We start from the raw sequence: 19,823 nt of genomic DNA on the forward strand, positions 1-19,823 counted from the left end.
TCAAACCCACATTCTCACAGAGACTATATCAGGTCTTTAACCCACTGAGCCACAATGGGAACTCCTCAGTGCCTGTTTTTGTAAACAGTTTTGTGGGGTTTTTTGTTGGTGTTTGTTTGTTTGTTTGTTTTTGTCCGCACCTGTGGCATATGGAAGTTTCTAGGCCAGGAACCAAACACACTCCAGAGGAGAGACCCCAGCCGCTGCAGTGACAACACTGGATTCTTAACCTGGTGTGCCACACAGGAGCTCCATAAAGGGTTTTTTTTAATAACACAGCCATGCTGATTCCTGGCAGAGGAGCCCAATAACCAGCCCTCTTCCACCAACCTGATTTCTCGCATCCCAACCAAAACTCCTGAGGGTGCCTACAATAATTACAAAAAACAAACAAGAAGCAAAACAGAAACAACACCCTAATCAGCTGTGCAGAGACTGTGACTTTCAGGGAAAATAAAACAGGAATAAACACCTACATTCCTACATCATCATGCAGTGTGGTGACCATGGGCCTGAATTCTTCTGCCCTACAATAGGGTTTTGGCTTTGCAGACCCAAAAAGCCTATTAACACCATTTTTCCAAGTCAAAAGAGTGATTTTTCTCCAAAGAGATGCCAGCCTGCCAAACAATTAAATATTCATTCAGTCATTCCTTTGGCAATTATCCAAGGAGTACTTGTGTGCTGGGCAGTAACAATGGCTGGAGAACATGATTTACATAAAATCTACTCACAGTAAGTATATAATGCATTGACTTTAGTAAATTTATAGAGTTGTGCAACTATCACCACAATTCAGACTTAGAGCAGCTGCATTACCCCCCACCCCCGCAGAGTTCCCTCGAGTCTGTCTGAAGCCAGTCCCCGCTCTCACCCTCAGCCCTGGTAACACAGCACTGACTGGATGGAATGGGTGGCTGCTCTTGCCATGAGCAGCCCATTTGGCTATTTATTAAACAAGTAAATGCACCAGAAGACAGGTAACTGTGAACTGTGATGAGAATGAGGGGCGAAGAATAAGAGGGTGCAGCCCTCTCTGATGAAGTGGTCCCTAAGCTAGCTCCTGAAGCATCGGAGAAGGAAGGGATTGAACACTGGGCATGTGCAAAGGTCCTGAGGCTCAGAGCTTGTCACTGTACAGCAATACCTGACAGTGTGGTCAGGGCACGGGGAGCTGTGTGTGCATGGAGGGAATGGGGTTTAAGATGAGGGCAGAGAGGCAGTGGGGAGCAGGTCACACAGGGCCCTATAGGGTCTGGGGCCATGCTGGGGTTGTGGAATGTTTTAAATAGGAGAGCAGCATTATCTGATTTGTGATGTTTAGGAAGATTATTGGGGCTGCTCTTGGAGACCAGAAGTATTGGGTCCAAAGGAGAAATGGGGAGGCCAGTAGGAAGTCTATTGAAAAGGTCCAGACAAGAGATGGCCTGCAGTGGCGGCGGGGCGGGGGCGGGGAGGGGGGCGGAGAAGGAATGAACAGAAAGGCGTGGATCCTAAAGACAGGAGTTCCTGTTATGCCACAAAGGGTTAATGATCCAGCTTGTCTCTGTGGCACTGCAGGTTAGAGCCCCAGCCTAGCACAGTAGGTTAAGGATATGGCATTGCCACAGCTGTGGCTTCAATTTGATCCCTGGCACAGGAACTTTCATATGCCAGGGGTGTGGCAGAAAAAGGAAAGAAAAAAAAAAAAGATAGTTGGGAAGATAACATACCTATCAGAATGGCTAAAAATAGTGATAATGCTGATAAGGCTACAGAGAAGCTACAGCATTCGTATGCTGCTGGTGGGAATGTAAAAGGGTACAGCCACTCCAGAAGACAGTTTGGTAGCAGCTTTCAAAACTAAAAATGGATTTACCATACATCCCAACAATTTACCCAGAGAAAACTTATTTTTATACAGAAACTGGTATACAAGTGTTCACCACTTCATTTGTTAATAGCCAAAAGGTATTTCGCCACTCCTAGGAATCTACCCAAGAGAAATGAAAATATACGTCCACATAAATACCTGCATGTGAACATTCTAGGCAGCCTTACTCATAACAGCCCAAACTAGGAGTAATCCAAATGTCCATCTATAGGCGAGTGGACAGGCGTTCCCATCATGGCGCAGCAGAAACGAATCCAACTAGGAACTGTGAGGTTGCGGGTTCGATCCCTGGCCTCGCTCAGCAGGTTAATGATCTGGCGTTGCCATGAGCTGTGGTGTAGGTCGCAGACGTGGCTCGTATCTGGTATTACTGTGGCTGTGGTGTAGGCCAGCAGCTGTAGCTCCAATTGGGCCCCTAGCCTGGGAACCTCCATATGCCATGGGGGCAGCCCTAAAAGGCAGGAAAAAAAAAAAAATAGGTGAGTGGATAAACGAAAGTAGTATATCCATATGACAGACTACTACTCAACAATAAAAAGAAACTAACTAATATACATAACATGAACTCCTAACCATTATGCCAAGTGAAAGATACCAAATACAAAAACTATGTACATATGATTCCAATTGTATGAAAACTTCAGAAAAAAAAAATCTATAGAGACAGTAAATTAATGGGACTGCAGGTAGGGATAGAGTAGGAGTGGAGACCAGCTTTGGGGTCATGAGGGAACCTGTAAGGGTGACAGAAATGTCCTAAAACTGGGCTGTGGTGATGATGGCACAGGGCTGTAAATCTCCTAAAATTACAAAGTTGTAGGCTTCCAATGGGCGAATTTATGAAAATTATAGCTCAGTAAAGCAGTCTGAAAAAGAAGATACTTGGAGAATTAAGACACAACAGGACTTGTGAGATATGCGACCCTGTCATCCTCCCATCTTTCAAAGTTTTGGAAGCACTGGGGTCCATCTTAGAAAGCCAGGAGAAAAGGCCTCTGTGCTTTCAGTACAAGCATCCTCCCGCTGGAGAGGAAGGGGTGGCATGCCGGGCACCAGGGGAGCCCAGGCAGAGGCAGAGACGGCAGGGCTGGGAACTGGCTCCCCAAGAGGAGGAAGGGTGGGTCCCGCTGGGCCAGGTAAGGGGAGTCTCCTGGTTGCGGCCGTACCTTGGTTCCACTGGCCATGTGGGGATCTGTCCTTGTGCCCTTGCTTTTTCACAGACGCTGCCGCCTTGTTCCGAGCACGAAGAAAGAGCAGAAGGGACAGCTACCAGCCGCCTCTGGCCTCTGACATCGAGAGGATGAAAGCCACCCGCCTCAAGGAACAGAAGGCATTTGCCTTGATCAGAGAAATCTTGGGTAGGCAGCCAAAGTTACCCACGCGCAACCTTCTCACTTGCCTGTTCTCAACACAGGCTTGAGCAGACGTGTCGTGAGCTGTGACAGGCCCACGCTGCTTCTGAGGCCCTCGTCCTAGATATCAACGCACCCCAGCTTCTCCCCTATAGTTAATATCTTTCCCCACGGCCACTGGATAAAGTCCAAAATCCCTGCCTTGACTTCAGCCACCAGGTCACCTTTGTCAGCCCCTTGGCCCCTGGGCTCCAGTGACACATGCCCTGCAGCTCCTGACCCCGGGCCTGGAATGCGCACTCGCCCTCCTCCTTTTCCTCTGGCGAGTTCCTTTTATTCTTCATTCCTCAGCCCAAAGGCGAAGGCGGCAGAGAGGCTCCCCTGGCCTGCTGCCAAGGGGCTTTCAAACTTCATTGTGTGTCTAGTCTGGGTTCCCCTATAAGCTGCTCTAGGTACAAGCAGCTGGTTTGGGAGGTGACCCTGGGAAGCACTGATAGGAAAAACCACAGGGGAAGAGAAGGAAGCCCGTGGAAGGTGGTTGAGGAGTGGGTTCCATGTGGGCAACTGGGGCTTGGTCCTGCTGGGACCTAGGTGGGGGGACGCAATACACATCAGTGGCCACTCACCAGGTCACTGGTGAGGGCTGCTTCTGAGAAGGGCACTGACCCTTCAGCAGTCCTGGCCTGCCCTCCTGCTGGCTAAAGCAGAGTCAGGGAGCCTGCCTAGGAGTTGCATGCACAGAATGCAAAGCAAGAAGGGCATGGGCAGAACCCTGACAAGTCATCTCAGGGTAGGGGCAGGGGAGGGATTTCCCAGAATGGCTATTCCCAGGCATTGGACTCAGAGATTCTGGCTCAGTAGGTTCTGCATCCCCAGTGCGATTCTGATGCCAGGCCTCCTAAACTACATCTTTGAACCTAGTGCGCCCTTAGGTCACACTCACCTGTCTATAGGGGAGCTCCAGGAGGGCTGGAAACACACCTGTCATCTTATTGCTTTGTCCTCAGCATTGCAACACGGCAGGGCTCCATTTTTAAAGAATTTTGTTTAAGAAACATTCACATGGCACCAAGTCCATGCAGGCACTATTATGAGTGCTTTATAAATATTAATTTGTTGACTCTTTCACAACAATCCTATGCAACAGAACTGTTATCCCCACTTCACAGATGAGGAGAGTGAGGCACGAAGGGGTTAAGGCACTTGGGAAGGGCACACGGAGAGGAAGTGGCAGGCTCGGGATGGGAACCCAGGCAGGAGGCTCGCGGTCTGAGGATTTGACTCCTTTCTGCTCTCTCTCTAAGGACTGGGTCCTTTGTCACCAGAGGGCCCAGGGGCTGGTCTATAAGACCTCCGGTGTTCTGAGCCTTGTGCGTTTCCGTTTCCTACACTAGGCTTGGTGGGGTTGGGGCCTCTGCCTGATCAGGGCTGTCTTTCCCTCCCAGCCTATGTGGGCTTCTTGTGGATGCTGCTGCTGGTGGCCTATGGGCAGAGGGACCCCAGCGCCTACCACCTCAACAGACACCTCGAGCACAGCTTCACCCAAGGCCTTTCAGCTGTGCTGGGCTTCCAGGAATTCTTCACGTGGGCCAACACCACACTCCTGAGCAACCTGTACGGTCATCACCCAGGTGCTGTCCCCCTACCCCAGGACATGTGTTAGCCCCTCGTGTAGACCCCTTGTGGGAACAGATGTGGGTCAGTGTCAGCATCAGCCTTATAAGGAACCAATAACCACAGAATTACGCTATAAAGAAGGGAGCTTCTGAGGACCCCTATATCTCCCTGGGTGCAGAGCAGAGAGCCTCCTTCTCAGATAACTGAGCCGGAACCAGCCAGGCAGAAACTATGGGCCAGGCAGAATGCACAACATGAAAAAAGGCAAGCCTGAAACAACCAGGCACTAGACTCCCTGGAACTACAGAGCACCGAGAATGGCTACAGTGTAGAGTAAGAGGACCCATGAGAGGCAAGGCTAGAGAGAGGAACAGGGGCCAGATCAGGAAGGCTCTCAAGTTCATAGTTTATGTTTAAGGAAGTAAGGAGCCACTGACAGCTTCTCTGTGAGAGGGTAACATGATCAAATATGTGATATAAGAAGGATCGTTGTGGACGTGTGTGGCAGTCGGAGTGGAGGGTAGGTAGGTTAGGATAGTGGGGAGAAATGGTAGGGCTGATATAGCGGGTGGTACAGAGATGGGGAGGGGTGCAGACAACACTGAACGAGTACTACTGATGGGCCTTGGTGACTGTTAGGATGTGGGCATTGAAGGAAGGTCATAAATGGTCCCCAAGTTGATGACCAGTAGTGGGGCTACCATTCCCCAAGGGAAGCTATGCAAGAAGTAGAAGAGGTCCATGGTGGGGAAATGGTGATGAGTGGCTGAATGTAATCTGTGGCTGGCCATGAACTTCTCCTGGCTGATTCTATAATGGGTACACTGAAGTCCATGTTAGCATTCAGGCCAGGGAGCTCCGGGTACATTAAGAAGATACTGATGGCTAGATTTACCTACCTTTCTTTCATCTCCAGGATTTATCACTGATGGGAACTCCAAGCTGGTTGGCAGTGCCCAGATTCGCCAAGTGAGGGTCCAGGAAAGCTCTTGCCCTCTTGCCCAGCAGCTGCAGGCTTCTCTTGATGGATGCCGTGCGCCATATTCCCTGGATGTCGAAGACTTGTCAGACTATGGGGAAGGCTGGAATGCATCCATCTTCAATAAGAGCAATGGCTTTCCCCAGGCTTGGCAGTACAGGAGCCAGAGCCAGCGCCGAGGGCATCCCATCTGGGGCAAACTCACTGTGTACCGGGGAGGAGGTTACGTGGTCTCCTTGGGGACGGATCGCCAAAGTGCCTCTAGGTGAGCTCACTTGATTGATGTGCAGCTGAGGAAAGACATTTGCTCGATTCTAGGTCTGCCTGGCAGGTGCGGCCTTCAAAACAGGGCTGAGCCAAGCTCGTTTATATCATTGTGGGAAGGGGCTAGGGGAGTCCGAAGCATTCAGGTCATATTTTCAGGCCACTGAAAACTGCAATCTGAGTTGGAAGAGAAGTCCTGCCCCAGGATTCTCAGGCCCTGCTGGAGCTGGTACAGAGATGGGGAACTCAGTACCACACAAAGCATCCACCACCAGGCAAATAGGATGTAGTTTCGGCTCTTAACCTTAACCAAGAACTATGCAGAGTCTGAGGTCTTATCCTGCTCATCATCTAACATACTAGCCTGTTACTGTTTCAAGGATGCTGGCAGAAGACAGAAGCCTCCTGATCAGAGACAAAGGACTGTATTACTCACAGCAAAAGCAGTAGCAGAGCTTCATGGTGGTTGGAGTCAGCTCCTCAGGCAAGGCCAGGATAGAGGCTCGCCTGTGCAGTCAGTTAGAGCACTGAGGAGGAACACTGAGCTTGGAGCATTCACTGTTTCTACAGTGGCAGAAGCAAGCCTGCTCTTTGTCTGAAGGAAGGTGTCACCCCACCCCTCAAGGGTGTTCACTGCAAACTCAGCCCTGAGATGTGGCCTGGGGAAAGCTCAGCCAGGGCCTTGCACTCCAGGAACGCCCAGCACAAATGCGCAGGGACGCTCAGGGCCCTTGCACACTACCCCTTCTAGCATACTCTAGAGTCAGAGAGCCCTAAATTTGAAACCCTGACATTGCTCCTGTTAGTGTCTCCTCCACTGAATTATTACAACACCCAGGAACACAGGTTACAAACCCCAAAAGAGAACAACTGGCTGCGGTCCCTGGAATTAAGGACAGGCTGGGAATACTCTACTTCCACATGAGAGGTATTTTCCTGCCACTCGGAACAGCTGACACTCTCTCTGCTTCTATGTACCAAGAAGGATGCAGACGCACCAGTGACAGGGTATCTTTTATAACAGGCCCATCACCACTGCTCTGAGTAATAACAGCTATTATTACCACACATGTGCACGCGCGCGCGCACACACACACACACACACTCTTCAGTTTTCTCTTCACAAAGGTCCAGAAGCAGTGGTGTTTAACATCACTGTAGATAAGGAAACAGAGGCCTGGAGAAGCAATCAGCTTGCAAATGAGGTAGGTAGGATTTGAACCCAGGTCCCTACAGCACATGCTCTGCCCAGGACACCCATGAGCAGATCTCCAGAAACGGGTCTCGTGAACTACCAGCCCTGGAGGGACCTAGACAGTTGCAGCCTGCCCGAGCCCGGCTGTTCTTTGCGGCTCCTCGAACAGTGTAGTCCTCAAACTTCAATACACATCACATACAAACTACCATGTATGAAACAGATGAGCAACAAGGATATACTGTATAACACAGGCAACTATAGCACTTACTCTAGGAGTTCCCGTCGTGGCGCAGTGGTTATGAATCTGACGAGGAACCATGAGGTTGCGGGTTTGATCCCTGGCCTTGTTCAGCGGGTTAAGGATCCGGCGTTGCTGTGAGCTATGGGGTAGGTTGCAGACGTGGCTCGGCCTTGGTTGCTGTGGCTCCTGTGTAGGCCGGTAGCTACAGCTCCGATTAGACCCCTAGCCTGGGAACCTCCATATGTTGTGGGAGCGGCCCTAGAAAAGACAAAAGACAAAACAAACAAACAAACAAACATATACATAGCACTTATTCTGTAATAACTTTTGTGAAGTAAAATCTATAAACATAGTGAATCACTATGCTATGTACCTAGAAATAACATTCCAAATCAACTATACTTAATGAATAGGTGGCTGGATAATGTTCAAAACAAACCAAAAAAACGCATCATAAAAAAAACCAAACGCATCATAATCCTTTGGCCAGCTCATCAAAACACAGATTCCCAGGCCCCACCCTTGGAGTTTCTAACTGGGGGGGATATGGGGTGAAGCCTGGGAATCTGCATTTCTAACCAGTTTCCAGATGATGCGATGCTACCAGTCTGGGGACCATACTTTCAGAACCTCTGCCCTAGTGGCCAGGAGACCTTGGCATGTGGGATGGGAAACTGACCACTTCCAGGAGCAGCCTTAAGGCCCTGTGGCCCTGAGACACAGAGTCAGAGGGAGAAGTTTTTTGGGCCACACCCATGGCATATGGAAGTTCCCAGGCCAGGAATCTGAGCTGCAGCTACGACCTATGGCACAGCTGCAGCTTCCCACTGCTCCAGACCCAGGAATTGAACCTGTGCTGTTGCAGAGACAATGCTGGATCCTTAACCTGTTGCACCACAGCAGGAACCCCTTTTTCTTTCTTTCTTTTTTAGAGGGAGAAGTTCTGACAGGAAGACTTGGGCTCCTCCCTGGGGTGAGGGAGCAGGGAGCCCCTGTGGATGGAGAAGCCCCTAAATAATCCTTTTCCACAGAACTCTCCAGTACCTCTTTGACAACACCTGGCTGGACAGCCTGACCAGAGCCGCGTTTGTGGAGTTCACGGTCTACAACGCCAACGTCAACCTGTTCTGCATCGTCACTCTGACCCTGGAGACCAGTGCCCTGGGTGGGCAGGCTTGCCTGTGAATCCCTGTGCATGCTACCCCTTCCTCTGGGCTAGGGCTCCTGGCCCTACTGGGCCTGGCCACCCCGGGACAGAACTCCAGGGCAAATGTTTTGGGAAATTCTGGGGGGTGGGGGGTCTTCATTCTCCATGGGCCCACAAAGCCAAGGTTTCAGGGCTGCTCTAGCCTTTTTCCTGGCTGCCTGCACTTCCTTCTGGTCTGTCTTCCAGGTCATCCTAAGGAACCTGGCTGGGGTCTGAAGGTAGCTCAAATCCTTCAGCTTCCCACTCTATCGGGAGTGGGGTGGGGTACTGGCAATGAAGGGCTGGGGAGGGGGTGACATGGTAAACTTCACCTAAAACAGTATTTTACCACTTGGTAGTACCTCAGTGTACACTGCAAAGTTCATTTCACATTGTATTTCAACACGCAGACATACAAATACACATGACCATAACTGAGACAAAAGCTTCAGAAATAATTTCCTTAGCTACATGCAATGAGCTCCATTTTGTGTTCTACTCTTTCTCCCCACTGCCTGCCTTCCACCCTCTAATCACGATCTATTGAAAACAATAACTTCAGGCCTCTTCAGCTAATAATCAATTTTCCAAAAACTTAACCACCTCTCCTTAAAAATGAAACTTTTTAAATATTAAATTACATTTTAACTAAAAGTCACATTTGTAGTTTTAAAACATTTCAAGATCATGCAAAGTGGAAAGTAAAAGATCTTCAACTTACGTTATCATTCCCCACTGTCAAGCTTCTTTCAAATCCCTTCTGGGGGATTTATTTGCATTTCTTGTGATCACCTACTTCTTTTTGCCATTATTTTGGCTGTTGAAGGACCTCTTGTCTCAAAACACATCTGATTAACTTATTTCTACAAATGAGAAGTGGTATAGGTTTCTGGTCTGGTTTATCCAGCAGCCCAATGATGTCAGCAAGCACCCAGGTTGTCTGTATTTCTCCATTCTGCCATTCTTCGGATTGGCTTTGTCTTTGTAGGCCTTATTAGTCACATTAGTTTTAAAAAATTATTGCTAAAAATCATTACATTACAAAACAAACAAACAAACAGGAAAAGACACAAATGGATGAACGATAATTCAAAAGAAGGTTGAATTTTAGGCATATTGGTTAACAGCTGAATTGATCTCCAGTGATCTCTTTAGATGAAATGGCTTTAAATGAGCCAGCTTGCAGTAAACTGATGTTAAGTGGGTGGGAGTCCGTGGCTGGAGACGATGAGTGCACAACGCTGACACCAAATGCAGAGGGTAGGAGGCGGGTCTTCCACTGCAGCCCCCTTTGTGCCTGCAGACATGTCCACTGCTTTCGGCCTCCAGTACATGTCCCTCCCTGTTCAGCTCCTTGGGTCTGTGCCTCTGAAGGACTTTAATCTCGTCTTCTGCCAGCGGCCACCGTCAGAAGGGCTTGAGTTTGTTTCATTGCACTGATGACTCCCCATCAGAAGCGGTGGTTCTGAGTGGATGGGCGGCGGTGGGTGAGCAGAACCTGCTCTGCGTTGCAGGAACCTTCTTTGCGCACGCGCACCTGCAGAGCCTGCGCCTGTACCCCTTCACAGACGGCTGGCACCCCTTTGTAGTAGCGGCAGAGATCGTCTACTTCCTGTTCCTCCTCTACTACATGATCGTGCAGGTGAGGGGCGGACTCGTGGCTCTGTAGGCAATGGATGGAGGTGGTCGTGGGCCTGCTCCCTGTCCCTCTTCCTCTTCCCTGGGGGTCGGGGTCGGGGTGGGGGGGAAGAAGGGAGAGGAAAAGGTTCTGTGTAACTTTATGCCATGGCAGTCTTTCAATGTCCCTGCTGGTCCCCAGGGCTGACCCAGCTCAGGCGCCTCTCAGGAACTGAGAGGTAGATCATGGTCCTTCCTGGGAGGTCTCTGGGATGTAGGGAAAGTCCCCTTTGCCACTTTGCCACCATGTTGCAGAGTGAAGGCGCAGATGTTGACAATGACGGCTTGAGGATGCTGAGAACTCAGCTGAGGCGCCTTATAAACCCTGCCCTCCTCCAAATGCAAATTAGACACCTTAAAGGGGCATCTCAGCCCTCACCCTGCTCAGCACTCACTTTAAGGATGTTACTTTGCTTACTACATAGCAGGCACTGTGCTAAGAATGTTATGTGGATTTTTCTCCATTAATACAAGGAGAAAGATTATCTTGGCTCTCTTTCACAGAGGTGAAGTCCAAGATTTTAAGTAATTTATCCAGGGTCAGAATTGAATCCAGAGTCTGACCCCTGGCCTTCACACTTAACCCTATGCCACATTGGCCAAAAACTGGATCCCACAGGGTCTCAAGGCACCGCCAGTTCAAACCCATCAGCCAAGTTACCGAACAGCAACTTAAATCTTTGCATTTCTCTAAGAAGGTCAAAGGAGGACCATCTCTCACCCTCCTCTGAGCTTCTTCCTCTCCTCTCCATAGCCCTCACACTCGGCCAGCAGCTGCTTCAGAAGGCCTTTCTCTAAAACCCTTAAATCTTTCTCATTATGCTGCTTGAGCTGTTTAAGAGCTCCCCCTCGCTCCATCCCTTTGTAACAGGTGAACTTAGCCTCTTTCCTGCCAAACACCAGTCCTTCCTCTTAAGAGTGGGTAAGAGGAAGGAAATGGAACAGACAACAGAAGATCTCTTGAGTGGAGGGAAAAAGAAGGTCGAGAGGGAGGTCAAGAACACACACAGGATAATTATTTCCAACCTGTGACACCTCTTGGGAAATGAGAATTAAAGTCTCCTGACAATCCAGAAAACATCTCCACAAGAACAAAAAACAAAAAACAGAAAACATTTCCACAAACGTAGGAAAAAAAGAAAACTAGTTTAACGAAATTATTTTTCAGTGTGGTAAATAAATACAACATAGAATTTGCCATTTTCACCATCTTTACATATACAGTTCAGTGGTGTTCAGCACATGCACATCATTGGGCAACCACCCTCGTCGGCCATCTCTAGAACTCTTCTCTCGCACAGCTGCAACTGTCCCCTTTCAGCAATAACTCCCCATTCCCCCCACGAAAACAGCTTTTATTATTGAGTAAGCATTAAACCAGAATATGTTATTCACCCGAGGCAATCTGAAAAAACGTTGCAGAGACAAGAAATCCGACCCTTGCATATCTCCAGGCACATACCACCCACTACATAGCCATTCTTTAACATTAGCCCTTACCCGGATTGGCAGCACCCTGTATCCCTCTAATCCGCCATGAAGTCACCTGGTAATCGCCGGCACCTGAGTTTACTAATTGCCTTTATCAAATGAAAAAAATAGATTATGCCTATCTTTACAACAGGAGGTACTTCTGCAACGTGTAGCCAGGTGGTTTGGCTCCTTACCCTCCCAGGGAAACTGGGAGTTAGGGGCACTACTTCCTTGATGATTACATTTCAGAGAGGCGGCTTCTTGGTTCTTGAGAAAAAAAATGCCTGCCCTACAAAACTGGCAAGGGGCTTGTTTAGCTTTTCTAAAGATTTACATACATCTCAAAGAAGCAGAGAAAGAACTCACAATTATGTTTTCTAAAATAAATGCTCTACTGAGGGGAAGGTTTTTTCCTCCCCTCCCTTTGCCATCAGAGAGAATTGAACGCTTTTCTTATTGCATGCTGTACTTACCCTTACACACCCCAAATCCTGAGGTCCTGATTTCTCACTTTGTTTTTAGGGCCGCACCTGCGGCATATGGAGGTTCCCAGGCTAGGAGTCGAATCGGAGCTGTAGCTGCCAGCCTAGACCACAGCCACAGCAATGCCAGATCCAAGTCGCGTCTGTGACCTATGCCACAGCTCATGGCAACTCAGGATCCTTAACCCACTGAGCAAGGCCAGGGATTGAACCTGCATCCTCATGGATATTAGTCGGGTTCGTTAACCACTGAGCCACGATGGGAACTCCTGATTTCCCACTGATGATAGGAGCAGACTGGGTCCTTACACAAGGTTGAGGCACTTTTTGCATTGGGGCCCAAAGGCTTTGAGACATCTCCAAGGATCCAGTAACCCTCTCCCAGAGCGTCATCCTGAGTTCTGGGGGGAACCTGTGTGTTTGTGTGTGTCTTTGTGTGTGTTGGGAGCACCATTCTGGCCACAGTTTTCAGTAGAACCTCTGGCTCCTTTTCCAGGGCAAGCTCATGAGGAAGCAAAAGTGGTGTTATTTCTGCAGCAAGTGGAACCTTCTGGAGTTGGCTATCATCCTGGCCAGCTGGAGTGCCCTGGCACTGTTTGTCAAGAGAGCCATCCTGGCGGAGCGTGACATCCAGCACTACCGGAAACACAGAGAGGAGTGAGTGGCTCTGCCTCAGCCCCCAGCTCCCACCCCTGACCCTGCTTCCTCCAGCTCTGTGTGGCCCAGGGGTCAGAGGGAGGCTTTTGAAATCTTTTTGACCCTCAGAGGATCAAGGGTCACTCTTAAAAAAGTAACTATACCACTTAGCACTTAGATTTAGGTTTGGGGCCTAAAGCATACATAATCCTGAGGGGGACTCTTTAAGACAAAGTAGAACAATTAAAATCTTTTGCAATTCTTACCAAAGCACAGGGCCATGTGACACTCTGTTCAAGTCCCTCCCAGCCTTTTGGGTAGCGTCTTTGCAGGTATTAGTGCCCAGTCAACCCACGTCTGCTACTTTTTACCAGTGTGCGGTCTGTGCTATGCAAGAGGCATGAACCTACTGGATCCTCAAGAGAACCAGTGGAGGTAGATGTTATCATTACCCCATTTCACAAATAAAGAAATTAAGGCTTAGAGAGGTGAGGTGATTTCCCCCAGGCCACACAGCTAAAGAGTGGCAGAGAAATAATTTAAACCTAACTTATGTGGTCTCCAGGATCCAGTCCTTACTTTCAACCACTGTGTTTCTTGACTGACTCACTGACTGTACGTATAGATTTAGCTAACATTTATTGAATCATTGCTGGTTGCCATACACGGTCATAAAAACACTTCGAAGGCATTACCTCATCTACTTTAATCTTCCTGGAACTTCTAAGAGATATTATCATCATCCCTTTTTTACAGATGAGGCAATTGAGGCTCAGAGAGGTTAAGTTGTCTGTGCAAGTCACACAGCAAGGAGACGTAGGGTTTAGAATTTGAACTCTGCACTCCACCCTAGACTGTTTTATTTAACAAACCAGCACTGAGCATTTCTTTGTGCCACACCCATGCTGTCAACATTAAAGACCATGACATAAACTATCCTCTCTAGAGGCTCCCTTCTAAAAAAATATCTATCAATTGAGTTCCTTGAGTTAGAAGAACTCACTTTTCTTTTTATTTAAGCTTATTGTAAACCTTAAGTAGAACAGTTATTTTCAAAAAATAAAGATCTTTCAGGGAGTTCCTGTCATGGCTAGTGGTTAATGAATCCAACTAGGAACCATGAGGCTGTGGGTTTGATCCCCGGCCTTGCTCAGTGGGTTAGGGATCCAGCGTTGCCGTGAGCTGTGGTGTAGTTTGCAGATGCAGCTCGGATCCCGCGTTGCTGTGGCTCTGGCGTAGGCCTGCGGCTACAGCTCTAATTAGACCCCCAGCCTAGGAACCTCCATATGCTGCGGCAGCGGCCTGAGAAAAGACACCACCTGTTTTTGTAAATAAATTTTTTTTTTTTTTTTTTTTTTTTTTACTTTTTAGGGCCACGCCTGCGGCACATGGAGATTCCCAGGCTAGGGGTTGAATCAGAGCTACAGCTGCCAGCCTACACCACAGCCACAGCAACGGGGGATCTGAGCTGTGTCTGTGACCGACACCACAGCTCATGGCAATACCAGATCCGTAACCCACTGAGCAAGGCCAGGGATCGAACTCACATCCTCATGGATACTGTGGGGTTCGTTAACCACTGAGCCCTGATGAGAACACCTGTAAATAAAATGTTATTGGAACAATACCTCACTCATTCTTTTATGTCTATGGCTGCTTTCCCTGTAGAGGTGACTCGTTGGGACAAACTGTCTGGCCTAGAGAGCCTCAAATATAGGTCATCTGGCCCCCGATAGAAAAACTTTTGTCAACTTCTGCTTAGAAAACAAAGCCTAAAGCTCTAGGAGGAAGAAGGGTGTTTGTTTTAGGTCGTACGTGACTGTCACTGACAGGCGGTGTGATTTCTGAACCATCCCCATCCCCGCGTGGGCCATGCGTTATGATTCCTTACAATGACCTCAAACATATTTGACTCTTCACACCCAAGCAGACAGGCTTCTTGCTTAAAGGAGTTATAAAACAATTTTACAGTGAGAGTTTTCTCTCTCTCTCTTTTTTTAATTAGGGCTGCACCCAAGGCATGTGGAGGTTCCCAGGCTTAGGGGTCAAATCGGAGCTACAGCCACTGGCCTACACCACAGCCACAGCCACGCAGAATCCGAGCCTCGTCTGTGATCTACACCACAGCTCACGGCAACATCAGATCATTAACCCACTGAATGAGGTCAGGGATTGAACCCACAACCTCATGGTTATGAGTCGGATTTGTTTCTGCTGCACCACAACAGAAACTCCCCAAGAATTGTCTTTTCACACTGAGTCAGGAATCTGCCACTTTTGATAGAAACCTGAGTATAGTATTATGTGAAACCCTCAGTTGAATTTGATTATGCAATAAAGTTAGTTTGTATTTATTTCAGAAATTCATAAATGTTGTTTCCTTGTAAGAATAGATAAGACCTATTATAGCCAAATCCTGAATTCCAAAAGGACATTTTTTTCTTTTTAGGGCCACACCCACAGCATATGGAAGTTCCCAGTCTAGGGGTCCAATCAGAGCTGCAACTGCCAGCCTACACCACAGCCACAGCAACACAGGATCCAAGCCCTGTCTGTGACCTACACCACAGCTCACAGCAACGCTGGATCTTTAACCCTCTGAGTGAGGCCAGGAATCGAACTTCCATCCTCATGGACACTAGTCGGGTCCGTTACCACTGAACCACAATGGGAACTTCCCAAAGCGCGTTTTAAGACCACATCATTTGCTTCATGACTCCCTTTAATGCTGCTGTTCTGAGGATGGCTTCTCGGCAGAATCACCCAGGCCACATCCCAGACCTACTAAATCAGGATGTCAGGATAGGGTCCTGGCACCAGTATTTTTAATGTTCCTCTGGTTACTCTCACATGTAGCTGAGGTTGAGAACTGTGCTTTTTTGTTTGTTTCTATGGCCACTCCCGTGGCATAATGGAAGTTCCCAGGCCAGGGATCGAATCAGAGCTGCAGCTGAGGTCTGTGCCTCAACCATGGCAACGCCGGATCCAAACTGCATCTGCAACTTATGCCACAACTTGTGGCGATGCCTGATCCTTAACCCACTGAGCAATACGTGCATCCTCACAGAGACCACATCAGGTCCTTAACCTGCTAAGCCACAAAGGGAACTCCAAATTGTGCTTTAATTGGGGTTAATTTCTGTAATAAAGGAGGTCTTACATTGCTAGAATTTCCACATACATGAGCAATTAAATGGCATGAGAGAGGGTTAGGTGTTTTAAAAGAGGCAGGAAAAAGGCGCTGTAGGAGCCAGAGGAGGAAGCTACCATCCATACTGGCAGTGCCAATCTGCTCAAAGGGGAGGAAGATTCTGGGAGGCAAGGGATTAAATAGAAGCATGACTTTTACTGAGGCATTACATATTAAATGCCCTTACAAACTTGAGATCATATAATTTTGTTCAATAACCTGTTCTTCATCCTTGTCAATAGATAACAAGTCTAGGAGTTCCCGTTGTGGCTCAGTGATTAACGAATCCAAATAGGAACGATGAGGTTTTGAGTTTGATCCCTGGCCCCACTCAGTGGGTTAAGGATCCAGTGCTGCTGGGAGCTGTGGTGTAGGTCGCATTGCTGTGGCTGTGGTGTAGGCCAGCAGCTACAGCTCCAATTCAACTCATATGCCGGGAGTGTGGCCCTAAAAAGACAACAACAACAACCAAAAAGACTGAATGTAACATGCAAACAAAGGCACAAGAGGGAAATGAAGGGCAGGGTGGGATGGAGAGAAGGACCCAGACTTTGGAATGAGACACAGCTGGATTCCAACTCTCATTCTTCTACCATTAGTTATGTCCCTATGTCACTAGCTGTGTGACCTTGTGCCAACTCTCTGTCCTTATCTGTAAAATGGAGATAGCAATACTTACCTCATCCAGTGGTCGTGGAGGTTAAAGGAGACCATGCGATCGAGCTTCCTTAGCACAGCAACTGGACGGTCCTTCCGTCATTCCTTCCAACGTAAGGATGGTGTGGACATACATCAGACAAGTGTGCAGCAGGATGTGGCACCTAGTGACCCCCAAACCAAGAGGGGAGGCTCATGGGGCCCCCTCACCTCTATCTTCTTGACCCTGGGAGTATTCCCCCTGCGTCATTCTTCCGTAGCTCTGCAGCTATTAACCAAGACCCCTAGGTAATGGCCTCAGGACCCCCCTCACCATCATCATCCCTTTCATATGAGCCAGGACTCTGACCTTCACCATGACCACCAGTTCATCAGCTCTGTCTCCCACCTCTGCTGTAGGAAGTGATGGCCTCTGAGATCATGATAAGGCTAATCTTGCTTTTGGACTTAGCTGAGACTGGATGAGCTCTGGCTGAAGCCGTTCAGATCTCTGACCAGATCTCCCTATTTGTCCCATAGGGGCATCAGTTTCAGTGAGACAGCAGCAGCCGATGCGGTCCTTGGCTACATCATTGCCTTCCTGGTACTCCTGTCCACAGTGAAGCTTTGGCATCTGCTCAGGCTGAACCCCAAAATGAACATGATGACATCAGCCCTGCGTCGTGCCTGGGGGGACATTTCAGGCTTTATCATCATCATCCTTATCATGCTCCTGGCTTACTCCACTGCAGTGAGTGGCTCTTTTGGGAAAACTTCTGGACTGGTCTGCTTGGAAGGAGGCTTCTCAGTAATGGAGGGTTGTGGGGGGCAGTCAGGGCTAGGAAGATTCTTCCACGTCTGGGGCCTTTTAGCTGGGAGCTCATGAACTGTTCACTGCAAATGGAAGAGCTGGGCAAGAGTGAGAAATCTCTGAGACGACAATGACCAGCTCTCTCCAGTGAAGAACTCCCCTCAGTCTGCATGTGCCAGTTCTCCTGACATCCCAGTCACTCAGACATGCACAGAGCCCTCCCTGTGTGTCAGGGGATGCAGAGATGCAGAAGTGAGTGGGCAGACCCTGTCCCTGAGCTGGGGCAGAGGTGGGGAAGTGAGGAAGACTCATTTGCAAGCCATGTCAACACCTGATGCCTTGCACATGAGGCATGAACTTAGTAGGGCCCAAACCATTTTATTTAACCGCTAAACACTGAGAGCATTTTGACAACCACATCTCTTGTGGGACTGAAAAAAATTTTGTTTAAACTATTAGTTCTTTTTCATTATCAAGTAATATGAGAAAAAAAGACCCTCTGCTACATCCTGGTCTCCATCTAAATATGCCCCACCCTCATCTTCTCCAAGTCCATGATTCCCACGGTAACCCAGGCTCTACTCCTCTGTGACCTTCCACCCCGTCCTGACCCACTCCCCGCCCCAGCCCCTTTCCTAATTCTCCCCCTGGCCCCAGCCGGCTCTCACCTTCCACCATCCCCCGGATGGACCCAGCAGTCCATCTTATCCTAGTCCTCATTCTGTCTCTAACCCTCTCCCTGCCCCTGACTATCACCGCAACCCTGGCCCCCAACTCCATCCCTGACCCCACTCCTTCCTCGCTCACTCTCAGAAATGGGATGAAGTGCAGTGGTGAAGTGAGGGAGGGCACCTGCTGAGACTCTGGAGTCTGGTTTTGTCAAAAGGGCCCCCTCTACACCCCTTAATTCATGTAGATTTCTTCCGTCCTCCATCTACAGTGCACAGGCTTCAGGGACACGCAGTGTCCTCTGGGACATGGAGTCCCCAACTCAGAACCAAGGAACTGCTGGGCTTCCCTCTGATGCAACAGCCCTGGGGAAATCTTTGGGGGTAGAGGGGATGCTGTGGTGAGAGGAAAACACAGGGAGGGGAAGGTCCTGCCCAGGCAGAACCAGCCTGTTGTTCATCCAACCCAGCTCCCCTATAAGAAATAGGCTGGGGACTCGAGAGCCCAGATGCACTGCTGAATCTTAGAAGAGCCATCTGGGAGACCACAGTCGTGGCCTGGTGGCTAATGTCTGAGCCCCAGGAGTGCATGTGCATTCCCTCCAGAGCTGGGTGTGTACATGCACTGACCTGCAGGCCCCTGTGGGTACGAACAGCCCCTCCAGGCAAGGATGTGGCTGACCCAGACCACCGACTCTGCTGTCAAACAGTGGGCCTTGGGGGACTGCATGGTTTCTTTCCTTGTTCATGAGGACTCTTTCCGTAACAGTCAAACTTAATATTTGGTTGGAAACTCCGTTCCTACAAAACCCTCTTTGATGCGGCAGAAACGATGATCAGCCTTCAGCTAGGAATCTTCAACTATGAGGAGGTAACGGGGTGGGGTAGGGGCACATGGACACTGCACTGACATCAAACCTTTATGAAAATTAGGAAAAGCACCCCCCTCAAATGTCTCCCCAGTGGATGCCACATCTTGTTTTTTGTTTTTGTTTCAGGACCAGCACCTGCAGCATATGGAGGTTCCCAGGCTAGGGGTCCAATCGGAGCTGTAGCCGCCAGCCTACACCACAGCCACAGCAACTTTGGATCCGAGCCACTTCTGCGACCTAACCACACCTCATGGCAATGCTGGATCCTTAACCCACTGAACAAGGCCAGGGATCGAACTCGCAACCTCATGGTTCCTAATCGAATTCATTAACCACTGAGCCATGACGGAAACTCTAACACTGGATTCTTAACCCACAGAGCGAGGCCAGGGATCGAACCTGCGTCCTTATGGATGCTAGTTGGGTTCGTTAACCACTGAACCACGATGGGAACTCCTGGATGTCACCTCTTGAGTCCACAGCCTGGCAAGCACAGAGCAACTTGGGACAAAAAGGTTCCCTTTCCTCTAGGCAGAGAGCCTCACACCAGGGCCCAGAGCCCACCCTGGGGACCCTTGCTTGCAGAAGAGCATTAGGCACTGGCTTCTCAGGGCAGGGCTGTGTTGTGGGGTGTCTGGGAGGGAATGCTCCTTGCCCAAGCCAGAAAT

The 19,823-nt window shown here is 49.1% G+C and overlaps 2 protein-coding genes across 4 annotated transcripts in view; one reads left to right on the top strand and one right to left on the bottom strand.

Moving 5' to 3' along the window:
- Positions 1–19,823, bottom strand: part of BCO1 (beta-carotene oxygenase 1) — a 176,915-nt gene that overhangs the window by 132,390 nt on the left and 24,702 nt on the right. The window contains exons 5-8 of the mRNA XM_084958113.1: positions 16,848–16,930; positions 9,432–10,430; positions 5,742–6,111; positions 3,040–3,188 (exon numbers count right to left, since the gene is read on the bottom strand). The gene's annotated coding sequence lies outside the window, so the exon portion shown is untranslated. The remainder of the gene's footprint in view (positions 1–3,039; positions 3,189–5,741; positions 6,112–9,431; positions 10,431–16,847; positions 16,931–19,823) is intronic.
- Positions 1–19,823, top strand: part of PKD1L2 (polycystin 1 like 2) — a 101,719-nt gene that overhangs the window by 79,540 nt on the left and 2,356 nt on the right. The window contains exons 31-38 of one of the 3 annotated variants that reach the window (XM_084959469.1): positions 3,094–3,231; positions 4,671–4,856; positions 5,759–6,086; positions 8,556–8,689; positions 10,225–10,352; positions 12,839–12,999; positions 17,345–17,555; positions 19,053–19,154. In XM_084959469.1, coding sequence (XP_084815595.1) covers positions 3,094–3,231; positions 4,671–4,856; positions 5,759–6,086; positions 8,556–8,689; positions 10,225–10,352; positions 12,839–12,999; positions 17,345–17,555; positions 19,053–19,154 — 1,388 coding nt within the window. Of the gene's footprint in view, positions 1–3,093; positions 3,232–4,670; positions 4,857–5,758; positions 6,087–8,555; positions 9,365–10,224; positions 10,353–12,838; positions 13,000–17,344; positions 17,556–19,052; positions 19,155–19,823 lie in introns of those variants that run through there. The other 2 variants (XM_084959470.1, XM_084959471.1) reach the window with 2 other exon arrangements.

Source organism: Sus scrofa, chromosome 6 (assembly GCF_054392235.1).
Source record: "Sus scrofa isolate SSC_HxYL_T2T_F1_AM1 chromosome 6, Sscrofa_HxYL_maternal_Yorkshire_Landrace_v2.0, whole genome shotgun sequence".
NCBI lineage: Eukaryota > Metazoa > Chordata > Mammalia > Artiodactyla > Suidae > Sus > Sus scrofa.